The sequence below is a fragment of the Augochlora pura genome, chromosome 11, assembly GCF_028453695.1.
Source record: "Augochlora pura isolate Apur16 chromosome 11, APUR_v2.2.1, whole genome shotgun sequence".
NCBI classification, from domain to species: Eukaryota; Metazoa; Arthropoda; class Insecta; order Hymenoptera; family Halictidae; genus Augochlora; species Augochlora pura.
This window is the reverse complement of record NC_135782.1, coordinates 506,964-519,344: the sequence shown is the minus strand read 5'-3', so window position 1 is coordinate 519,344 and position 12,381 is coordinate 506,964. Positions and strand designations below refer to the sequence as shown.

At 36.7% G+C, this 12,381-nt stretch overlaps 3 protein-coding genes across 4 annotated transcripts; 1 reads left to right on the top strand and 2 right to left on the bottom strand.

Moving 5' to 3' along the window:
- Positions 1–85: 85 nt before the first annotated feature.
- On the top strand, positions 86–996 carry Nd-b15 (NADH dehydrogenase (ubiquinone) B15 subunit). The gene is made up of 3 exons (XM_078194537.1): positions 86–279; positions 545–688; positions 767–996. Exons 1-3 carry the CDS (start codon positions 142–144, stop codon positions 836–838), a joined length of 354 nt encoding a protein of 117 aa, XP_078050663.1. The 5' UTR covers positions 86–141; the 3' UTR covers positions 839–996.
- Positions 997–1,068: 72 nt separating this feature from the next.
- On the bottom strand, positions 1,069–2,087 carry LOC144477083 (trafficking protein particle complex subunit 5-like). Its single transcript, XM_078194534.1, has 3 exons — positions 1,783–2,087; positions 1,406–1,715; positions 1,069–1,318 (listed from the first exon to the last, which is right to left on the bottom strand). The coding sequence occupies exons 1-3, from the start codon at positions 1,947–1,949 to the stop codon at positions 1,220–1,222; spliced, it is 576 nt and encodes a 191-aa protein (XP_078050660.1). The 5' UTR covers positions 1,950–2,087; the 3' UTR covers positions 1,069–1,219.
- LOC144477075 (tRNA (34-2'-O)-methyltransferase regulator WDR6-like) lies at positions 1,950–6,665 on the bottom strand. Of its 2 annotated transcripts, none has more exons than XM_078194510.1 (14): positions 6,465–6,665; positions 6,187–6,364; positions 5,958–6,131; positions 5,746–5,893; positions 5,449–5,673; positions 4,968–5,382; positions 4,710–4,853; positions 4,239–4,648; positions 3,979–4,161; positions 3,387–3,898; positions 2,809–3,251; positions 2,567–2,732; positions 2,191–2,268; positions 1,950–2,087 (listed from the first exon to the last, which is right to left on the bottom strand). In XM_078194510.1, exons 1-13 carry the CDS (start codon positions 6,529–6,531, stop codon positions 2,214–2,216), a joined length of 3,120 nt encoding a protein of 1,039 aa, XP_078050636.1. In that variant the 5' UTR covers positions 6,532–6,665; the 3' UTR covers positions 1,950–2,087; positions 2,191–2,213. The 2 variants fall into 2 exon arrangements, with proteins under 2 accessions (XP_078050636.1, XP_078050638.1); XM_078194512.1 differs by having other exon boundaries at positions 5,497–5,673.
- Between the last annotated feature and the right edge of the window lie 5,716 nt (positions 6,666–12,381).

The following is a 12,381-nucleotide window of genomic DNA, read 5'->3' as shown; positions in this document are numbered from 1 at the left end:
AACGGGTCAAACCGCGGCCTAGAGGTGTGCAGCAGGAATAGGATCTGATGTACGTGCATGTAAATAAGAGGCATGCACATATGTATTTATGTAGCACGTATGTACAGTGTGTAAACGTACCGTAATTTCTTGTCCAAAAGGATGGGCTCGAACAGAATAGAATCGTTTGATGTTTCTCCGAAAGTTAGAGAAACAATAGAATGGAGAGATGCAAAAAGAAAAGAATTGCGCGAATCTTATTTGAAACAAATTCATAATCCAGTAAATCAAAAACTTGCTGTATGTATCTTTTAATTGCTAACCTCACTTTTACGACTTTGAGGTTTATGACGATTTACCGAAAAAAGAACTTAACTAAACGTAGTCTATAATTGTCTTTCGTTCCTTAGTTCTTATTTAATTGGTTTTCAATATTATACATTAGATATTTTAACAGTACTTGTATGAAATGTGAAAATTATGTAAGACATTCGTGCAAATTTGTTTTATGATGGTGTATAATATAGTATATCGTTACACGTAATACTTTTGTTTAAATATACAGATGGATCCTGGGATACACAGATATAGTTATGTGAGAAGCTATTATCATTTACTTCAAAACTTGAACGTAAGATTTGTTGTTATCAGTACAGCTGCTCTTGTTGGTACTATTTATGGGGTTATCCATATAATAAAAAAGTCTAAGGTAATTTATTCATCTCTTAATAACAACATTAAACAACGTGTATACTATGATGATAAAAAAAAACGTTGATTCTTACAGGATGAGGAGGCTTATAAATGTTCAACTGGGCAAATCAAATACGCTGATAGGGAATATAAATTTAGAAATTAATAATCAATAGCCAATTACTATACATATTCAATAGTATATTTGTAAATGTAGAGTTTATAAATTAAAATTATTGCCTATGTGGTATAATAAATATGGTATTTATCATAGCATGTATCTATGAAAATATACATAATAAAGCTGTTGTTCTACAAATCCAAGTGCCCATAGCCTTATCATAACTGTCAGTGACATCAAGGTGTTTAAAGTAAACTTTATATAGAGAAAATGTATTGGTAGAATTTATAAAATGTTTAATCCGATTTTAAGCAATAAGACTACATTATTTTTTCTAAATTCATTGGGCACATATTCTTTGCTTTCTTTATATTCATGTAGAATGAATATATGACGACAATCCTTCTGCCTTTTTTACCAATATATTTATCGATCTTCTAATTGTTTGTCGCGAGCAACGACTGCATCATCGAATTTAACCATATATGTTGTTCCTTTATGCCAATGTGCTGTTACCTTTGCTGGCTGTGTGTAATAATTAGGATTAGAGTAGAATAAAATAATACAAATAATCTGTAAAATTCATATGATGAGCATTGAGTTATTACTCACAAAACCACAATCGCAAAGAATAGCTTCCACTATTCCGGCAATAAAAGAAGCACAATTGAGACTTCCTTTATCTTTCGGTACCGATATAAACTTATTCACTAATGCTTCTTTTTCTATAATGTAATAGGTACGTTCGTCATCGTTCGCGTGTTCCAATTTGTCAGCTTCACGACCAAATAAAGACTTCCATACTGTACTTTTGATGAACAATAAGATATTCAGTAATTTGATCTCGCGCTTTCCACCTTTTTCTCGAATAACCAAAAGGTCTGTTATCCTATGCCCAACTTCTGCACCTATTTCTGCTAACCTAAACAACAAATATGAAAAAGTACCATTTATGGGTAAGACTTTCATCGTTTCGTTGATATACGTACTTGTTTTGTAATTCTGGTACGGTGTACACTCGATTCTGACAGTACTGCACAAGTTCTGAAAACAAAAGTGCAAAACAACTTAGGCTAACCTCTCCTTTCCCTTTACTTAGTGATTTATCAAGGATGCTTGTTCGCGTTCGAACTGCTGATATTGTAATAGTTGTCATGTTTTTATTAAACAATATTTTCGTTAATATATGCCTTTATTAATAATATTTTGGGAACGAGATAAAGACATACGAAACAATTTTAACATTGAATGCATTGAACTTAACGTGTTGCCTCTCTGTACACCTGCCATCTATCTATTAAAACGAGAATTACAAATATTTTGAATTAGATTTAAAAAACAGAATATGCACAAATGTAATCGTTTTAGTTTGAAATATTTTTCGAAAACAGTGTTACCTGTTGTTGTACGTTGTCTGTCATTAACAAAGTAAAATTTCAAAACCTTTACCATAAGCACATATAGCCGAGTCATTCCTAAAAAAGTACAATACTTAAAATATAGATATACAGTAAATTGTCTCCAATTGTCCCTTAGTTCGTAAACAAAACTGGACAATTTGGGAAGAGGAGATACGTTTATTCGAGCCTTGCGTCTCATTTTTATAGTTGTCGACAATCGGTATCTACGAAAACGAGACGCGAGGTTCGAATAATCGTAACTTCTCTTCCAAAATTGTCCATCTTTGTTTACAAACCGAAGGACAATATTGGGGAAAATTTACTGTATCTGTTGCCAATTTGAAGAAAAATGTATTTTCTAATAAATGCATACTTTAGTGTATCCCACAAAGTTAATCCTTTTACATCTGTTACGAACGTGAAAGTAGTTTTCAACAATTTCACAGATACTATATCATTGGTGAAATTATAATTATACATATTGATTTGTTGGTCCAATCCAATGCTAAAAATTTTATTTTCTCCATAAAACTTTATACCTAAAACAAATACGACTATGCTTAAAGAATTCGTTTATGAAAGATCGGCAGTTCGCTAAGCTTTGTGTACACAGACCCGTAATTTGTGCAAAATGTGCGGTTGACGTATTCCATTTCGACAGTGATATAATGCGTATTTGTTCATTATCATTGGATAAACAAATTTTAAAGTGTACGAGACTGAATAAATTATCATCACCACCAGTTGCCAATAAGTACTCATCGCTATTAATTCGTTTTATGTCGTATGAATTAATTCCAGATTGATGTAATTTGAATTTCGTAAGAATCATGTTGGTGCAATCGTTTATTTCTTGATTGTCGCCTTGTATCCCTTTCGATATTTTCGAAATTATTTCGGTAAAATCAATAAAACGACAAACTCCATCGGTTGACATCGTTAATAGGATTACTTTTTCATCAAACTTTAAAATACTTATTTTTACGATGCAACGGTCGACAATTTTCACATGCATCTTTAACGAGACACATCTTGTTCTCAAATTATATAAAAATATTCTGTAAATGAAATATCACAAAGAATAAATGTTCGTTCCGTTTTTCTAGAAGTATTTTATGGAAAAAGAGAAACAACTTTTATGGTTAATTCATTACTACTGTACAGTATTAAATTTTGTGCAGCAAACGATTTACCTGACGAATCCATCTGCGCAAGCAATAAAAAGGAATATGTAATCTAAATTTTGTAAATCACGATAGATCGTAATATCCATGTATCTAGTCTCAGGTTGGATAATATAAGACTGATTGCGTTCTTGCAATTGTTTTCTTCGAATTTGATCGATTCCGTACAGCATGTGAGAAGTGACATCAGAACAAGAAATGTCTGAGTCTTTTAGAGTGGTCTCACAGTTTTTTATATCGATTTCCCATACCTTCAACTGTGCTCTTCCACCAACCGAAAAGACAAGGTATTTATTGCATAATAAATTCGATTGCAAACTAATGGTGATTATAGATTTTATGCTGGATATATGACCATTAAAAATGTTCAACGTTCGAAAAGTTAAATTGTTCTTTGTCAATGTATTTGTTATAGCTGAGACACGTAGACTGCCATCTTCTCCTCCGGATATTAAAATATTCTCCTGGCCGAGTTTCAGTATACGATCGATGCAATACACTTCTTTTGTATGGAATCCATTCTGAATATTTCAAAATAAAACAATGAAAATGTTACCATCGTTTCAGGCACGAGCGTAAAAGACTCAAATCAATTACTTACTAATAAAACTGGAGATTTAATAGAATTTAACGACAATTCAAAAACATATACTCGTTTGTTACGAATATAAAGGAATGAAATTAAATCACCGGATAACATACAATCCCACGACCTGTGACCTCCACCGCAAGAAATTCTCGCTATTGTTCTATGTTGGAACATGCTGTATACCAAAAACTCTATCTGAAAGTGATTGAGTGTAAAAAAATAGTGTGAAACATATTGGTCGTATGAAATCAGATCTTTCTAAATATTTATACCTCTTTGAAACCCAATATCAAAATGTCATCAGAAATTTTTAAACTCTTACTGATCCAATCCATTGGCATCTTCTTTTTATGTAAAATACGCAATAGTTTGGAATTTCCGTGCTCTTTCAATTCGTAAAATCTTAACATTCCATCACGACCCGACGATACCAATTTTGAATCTATTATTAAAAAGTTTTGAATGCCAATTTTTCCATGAACTTTTGTAAAAGTTTGAATAGGTTTATCATTAGCTTCTTTTATATCTATTTCCTCTGGTGAAACGTATTCTTTGAGTTCAAAAACGTGCATATTTCCAGATCTATCACCGCATATTAATAATCCTCCGTAAAGTACGGCAGCTGTCAACCAACGTTCTCGACTTGGTGGTAATAAATACGTTGATTCTATAGCGGTAGATGCTGTTTGCAAAACGGAATAGAATTAAAATAAATAACTGCAAAATCGGTGTAGAATACGTACCTATCATATCAGAGACAACTACTATTTTCAATATCCCATCTGATCCACAAGCTACTATTTTATCATCTTGTAACCATTGAATAGAAAGAATCTGACTGTCCATTATCTTTTCTTCGATAATTAATTCTAATTTTTTACTAGTTACTGAAAGTATGTTGTACAAGTAACTGAACGATCGATATACTTTTCATGACAAGGAAGAATCTTCTCACAGACTTCTCACCCTGTATGTATACAATATAGTTTAATAATATCTACCTTTATAGATACTTATGTCTCCATCTTTCGATGCAAAGCAAACTCGAGATCGGCATAGAGATACTTCCATAACGCAGTAAGAACTATATTTCTTTAGACATAGCGATTCTATCGGATCATTGTACAATTTGTTAACAATAAAAAGATTCCCATCCTCGTTGAACACCAGAAAGTTTCCATTACTTAAATGACAAACATGTTTCGGTGAAGAACGCAAAATGTTGTCGGGTATCACAGAAACTTTTCGAGCGTAATCGTTAACGAGAGACCACGCGTGAACTGCCCCATCAGCTCCACCGGTAAAAACATATTTTTTATCGTCCGATGTATCGATGCTCCATATGGCAGCCCCGTGATGTGCACAAATTTTGTCGAGTAATTTACCATTTAATGACCATATGCACATAAGAGAATCCTTAAATGGTAAATATATTAAAATACAGAATATCATTAATAATATTTCACGTTTTACATTACTTACTTCACCTATCGTTATTAAAGTTTCATTGTTTATAATACACTTCCATACCCTAGCTGTATGACCAAACATTGTCCTTGTTAACATTATTTTTGCTTCTTTCCAATTCACATCGGTTTCATTTTCTCTACCATTACAATTTATAGACCATAATCTGATCGTTCTGTCATCGGAAGTAGAACAAATAAAGTTTGTAACAGGATCAAATGTAACTGAAAAAATTACACCCTGGAAAAAAATGTATTAAGATAGCAACAATTTATAAGAATTTGACCCTTTCATTAATCAACTTGTACTAACATTGTGTCCCTGTAAGCGGTGTAAAACCACCGCAGCTTTGTTTGAACAATTAATAGGATTTAATTCCCAAATAAGTATTTCTTGAAAAACAGTTCCACTAAAGACTACTAAGTCTTTGTTACTTTTTACAAAAATGAAACCAGCATATCTAACTCGAATATAGTTAAGTTTTATTATCTAGTTAATGTTTCAATATGTTTAAAGAAGGATACAGAATACATTTTTCTTTACACCATTTCTCTTGATAACAATTGTTGGATGTATCATATATATATAAGCTATTATGAGCCGATAAAATAACTAAATAATCACATTTCGAAAAAGTAAACCATTTCACTGTTATTATCCAATCAGTCACATGCTCTTTGTTACTATCTTCTTTAATTCTGAAATAAATATTTATTTTTAAGAAACATTTACAATAATATTTAATATACTTACTGCAAGGTATCTTCTTTTGTACAAATACGATAAGTAGAAAAAGTATTAGCACCAAACACAGCTAATTTATTATTAGGGCCTTGAGCAATTCCATGTATATTATTTGGATAAAGACAGTCTATTTTTGTTTCCAACACAAAAGTGTCAGCACGAAAAATATGCAATGTCGTACCTACACCTGTAACGAAATCGAATAAACGATGTCAGAGTTGAAGAAGAAATAATAGAAAAGTGTATATTTTAGAATTTTTAATAAATTTTAAATAATCTGAACTAACCTACAAAGATGAAGTTACCTCTGCAGTGGATAGCCAGAACATCAGTGCACAATAGCTTCGAAATCATTTTAGGCACGATATGGAAACCTATATTTTAACAAATATTTCACTCATTGTTTACTCTAATAAATAATTATGAAATGTTTTATTTCATTTCACAGTCTTCCCGCTGTACAGACAATAACAGATACCGCAGACTACGGGCAGAAATTCGGGATTTAATCACAAGTGGTTCTACTATCGCTGGTATAATTTACTCTGTCGGTATTATTTGGTTAACGTTTCGAGCGTTCTGTCAGTAGACTAATTGGCGCTGCATACATCCAGCGTAAAAGAATAATACTTCGCACAATCATTCGATTGGGTCGCGCCATAGGTACATCCTACTGTGTGAAATTCGACTTTCAAAGAAGCCTCAAATGATAAAAACTATTACCGCATAAGATAATCGAAAACGTATTCGTTAAGTAAATTTTTGCGTGTCTGTACTATTAAAAAAATCCAGCCATTAGCTCGAAGTAATTGTCGATTTCGAATCAGTTGCAAACGAATTTACAGCTGATTAGAAATCGACAATTACATCGATTGCCCGAGTCTCACCACGTGGAGGTTGCTGGAGTGGAGACTCGGAAGGGAGTCAGAACGAAGCCGGCATTCGTTATGGCTCCCTCCCTTTCACCGGTGAAATAATATGTCGAGTACTATTGCGGACCAAAAGTGGATCGATGGAGAAGCCACCTAACCACTGGGACCAAAGTGAATCAGAGCAGAAGGTTCTGATTCTTTCAAAAAGAAAATGAAAAACGAGCCAGAGCAGAAGGCCCGGACTCGAGCGAGGGTGGCGCGACGCGAGCAATACTTGCACAAGCCTCGGAATTCCGCAGATATCATTATTCGACGAGGTACAATTGGAATGAGCAGCCAATCGCGACATCCACCTACAACGTTGAACATTCTCCCCCTGCGCCCTCCCCCCAATGAAGGGGTTGCGGGCGTCTTACATGCCGAAGCGAAGGGAGACTGTCCACCGCTGCAGGAGGATGAACGATTGGATGCTCAAACCGCATGATACCTCGCCGAACAAGATGATCTACGAGACTCCGAGAGATTGCGCAAGCAGGACCACCATGGTTGGACCGTTAATTGACAACGAATGTTGAACGAGCAAAGCTAAGGCAATAATACTCGACATACTTTTAGCGATTCGGGTAACTCGGGGACGCTACACCCCGTGCCCCCCACGGGGCATGTCCCGTGGGACGGAGGCCCCTGAGTGATCTTAATACTACTCAGATAAGACGCAATAATTAACAAGTCGCACGCATCCCACGGCGGATGATGTTCCCAAGGCGAATGGTGATCCCAATTCGGATGATGTTCCCAAGGTGGATGACCTGAAATAATCTGAAAAAAATTATTAGTTAATTAGAACATGTAAAGAATGACGAGGTGAAACAAGGAAACCAACACCAGCACACGAGTGCCAAACTAACCCGCACACGAGTGCAATTTGAAGAGGAAATCCAACGCTGAACAACGGAATCACATCGGAAACGCAACCCACATTCAAAAACCAAACGAAGTTTTAAGAAATTAAACTGAAAACCCTAACGACCTATAGGCGCCTTAATACTACTTAGATAAGACGCAATAATTAACAAGTCGCACGCATCCCACGGCGGACGATGTTCCCAAGTCGGATGATGATCCCACGGCGGATGATGGTCCCACGGCGAATGATGATCCCACGGCGGATGATAATCCCACGGCGGATGACCTGAAAAATTTTTAAAAAAATTATTAGTTAATTAGAACATGTAAAGAATGACGAGGTGAAACAAGGAAACCAACACCAGCACACGAGTGCCAAACTAACCCGCACACGAGTGCAATTTGAAGAAAAAGTCCAACAATGAACATCCAAATGACATGAGAAACTGAACCAACATTGGAAAATCAAACGAAATCTAAAAAAATTAAATTGAGAACCCTAACGACCTATAGGCGCCTCGGGTACTTCGGGGACGCTACTCCCCGTACTCACTCAAGGGCCCCTCCCATGACCGAGCCCCTGAAGGACCTCCGATCGGAGGAATACCAAGTTCGAATACTTTTCTTACCACGACGTTTCATCATAAATAACTAACGCACTCACGCAATTAAGTAATAAATCGCTTGGACGCATCCCACGGCGAATGATGATCTGACGGTGGATGATAATCAACTTAATAATTAACGCACGACTTAATTAATAACGCAACACTGGCATCCCTCGATGATATTTCTGCAATTTTGTGGAATGTTATTTCCTCCTCATTGGCTAAAACTGTCTATGAGTTTAAGTAATATAAAATACATATGAGTAAGAAGTAAAAAAATACATAAAAATAAGAAATGAGCAAAAATGATGTGAAAAATCGACAGAAATGATGGTCCACTCGATATGTATTGCAGAAACATACGCGCGAATGGACCGTGCTTGCACAACGCTATTTTAAGAAACAGACATTGCTGTATAAAAGCAAACCGCGGTCAGTGTATTTTTTGTCGTGATACTAATTTATTTCATTGTAAATGGAGAACTCCCGTGCACTTTGATCTATTTTCACGCAACGCTAAAAGGAACCCGTCGACGATGCAGCAATCCTTGGTTCGGCTATCCGCAGTGTGGCATTTATTTCGAAACTCTAATGCAACGCGTTGCAATTTTCGCGACTCTAAGACAACGCGATTTAAATCGCTTCGTTAATAACTATTTCGCGAACTTTTAATTCTAATTCGACTCGCGACTCTAAGAAAAACTCACGAATGCCATACTGCGGAGCGTCGCAGCTCCGGCATGGGCCCTGAAAAACGAACGCAGCTACTGCAACGCGATCATTTCGCGACGCTAACTTTGAAATTGATTCAAAGACAAATACTCTATTGCAAAAATCGCGATTTGCCCATCCGAGCTGTTCGTTGGGACGGCGAGATGCCTGTCCATTGTTGCGGCGTCGGCGTGGGCGTCTGGAAATACGAAAGTGAAGCTACTTGCAACGCGAGTATTTAAACGCAACGCTAACACAACGAACAGAAATGCCAAAAGTTAACTTTGATTCTTAAAAGCAGCTGCTTTATCGACTTTGAAAAATTTAAGGAAATTTGCAAGTTCGAACGCGATCAGTTGCGCAACACTAAGTTCAATTTCTGTTCGAACAATTGACTGAAGCAACGCGCGATTAATTCGCAACGCTATGGCAAGTCGCGGATGCGCCCACCCGAGCCGATCGTTGCAGCAGCAGCATGGGCGTCTGAAAAGTCAAAAAGCAAAACTACTGCAACGCGATTGTATCAACGCAACGCTAATTCAACGAACAGAGATCCAAAAGACAAGTTTTCGAAAGTAAATAGACTTTGAGAAACGTTAAAAATTGATCAAAGCAACGCGAGATTCTATTTATTCGGAACGCTATATTTAAAGTTACTATGCATAAGAAACAAGATGAAATCGCGATTATTTCATTCGCAACGCTACGCTTTAGAGAATTTATTTCAATAGTAATGGAAATCGTGTCTATTTTATTTAGAACACTAATTTTTATCTCTGCTCAAAATTGATTAAAGCAACGCGTGGCCATTTCGCAACGCTACTTGCAAATCGCGGACGTGCCCATCTGCGCTGATCGTCGGGGCGGCAAGGCCTGCCCATACACTACTACTACTACTACTACTACTACAACTACAACTACAATTTTAACAAACGAGTACAGTGACAAAGTGGTAACGAAAATATGGTGGCCTCTCTCGACAGTTTGTCGGAGAGGCCTCTTCGGCATTTAGCCTCTTCTTTCTTCGGCGGATCGCCTGATGAACCTAGAACCCTACACGTGCTCCGCAGCTAGTAGAAAACCAACGATTTCCGAAACAAAGTAACAATGTTTCGAAAAAAGCCGATAATCCTGCTGGTGCAATGGAGCCGGTATCGTTTCGTTTCGAAAACCCTAATTCCCGCGCGTACGCGTTCGCGACCGCGGAAGCTAAGAGAATTTTCAAAGGGTCGATTTCGAGCTATAACATCGAACGTCATGCACCCTTCGAATAAAGCTCGAATCGAACCCTTTGAGCCCTACCGGTGACTGACCGTCGGGCGAATCGCGGTCTACCCGAAAGAGAACGACGGTCAGTCCCGGCCCTACCTAACAGTTCACATACACACACGCTAAGGCAAGTTACCTATCCTACCTAATCCTATATTTAAAAAATAGCAAAGCAATCACACCAACACATTCGCTTCACGATTCGCACACATACGCTGAGGTGCTAACCTGCGGAGAACGTCCCGGGACGCCTCTGACACCCCAACATGATCACATTCATTCACAACTATGGTACATGTTAGTTCCTGAAATCGACTGACAATGGTAGCGATCATTGCGATTTTATAAAAATTAAAATTTATTTTCTCGCGACTCTAATCGACTATTAATGACAGTCGTTTTACAATAAGCATCTCTTAAGTAGAGTATACAATTCTCGAAATAAGAATAGCGAATGAACATTCTATACATATTCCATACGGATCCACGTTGCATGACATGGATCGCGAATGGAATATGTTTTATTCAACGTAATTACAATTTTAAAAAACCGACGCAAAATCCACTACCTAATCACACACACGCACAAGTGGAAATTATGTCGTGCACGATACGCTAACCATTGTCAATTGCAATTTTTTAAATACCGTTCCATGCGCCGTTGCTCGCACCCTTCCGAGTAACCTTGGGCACTCGAAAGGATTGGAGCAACGAGCATAGAACCTCGAATCTCTGAAAATCCTATCTAAAAAGTGTCATTAGTTTCCGGGGAGGGATACTTGAAATTCATTAAAAAACAAGTACGATTAATAATAATAATTTCATAGGAATAATTTCAATGTTCAAATACGTTAAATGATTTGATAAAAATAATTTCAAAGTATCTTCAAATACGTTTAATGAATTGATAATAATAATGCAAAAGATTCGTACGAATAAGTTTAATAAAAATATGAAAACAAGAAAAAGTGAGACTCTACTTTGAATTTTAAGAAATATATTTTATATAAAGGGGGCCGTCTTTCAGCACGCGATCTCTAATACGATTAATCGGATGAAAGTTGTTCGTTATATTGGTACACTAAATGTACCGATATAATTTTTGCAACATTCGTGTTATATTGAACGCATGATCCAAAAGACCGATCTTTTGACATTTTCGAAATAAAATTAGCAATAACTGAAAATATTGAAAGAAATCGCCACGTGCAGAAAGACCCTACCTAACTAACAAACACATTACCACTCAAAGGAATGCCGGGCAACCCTTTGGTCACTGTACTCGTTAAAAAATACTACAATTTCTACGTAATAATTTCTTAAAATATTCACTCACTACTTGATGACAGAAGACAGCTGCTTTAGAATTCCGGAACAGGAAGACATGCCGGCGAAGAAGCCCGCAACGATACTCTCGATCCCTGCTTCCGTCACACATGAGCCGTTCACCACTTCCATCCACGTAGTTGCAAAGAACAGCAGCAGCAAACACTCCCACGAAATCTTCCGGCTAGCCAAATGTTCGTCTGGTACGGATCCCAATTTTGCGACGTCGAACCGCAGCAAACATAATTCAAGTCCATCCCGCAACCTTCTACTTGAAGAAGTAACACAAGAAAATCAAATTCTACTTAATACTTAAAACTACCCATCACCAAATCACAGCCATTAGCTCCATGTAATTACAGATTTAGAATTAGTTGTAAACGAATTTACAGCTGATTCAAAATCGGCAATTACATGGATTGCCCGAGTCTCACCACGTGGAGGTTGCTGGAGTGGAGACTCAAACGTTATAGCGTAATAAAAGAGGAGTGTGCGACTCACATTTTTTTCTG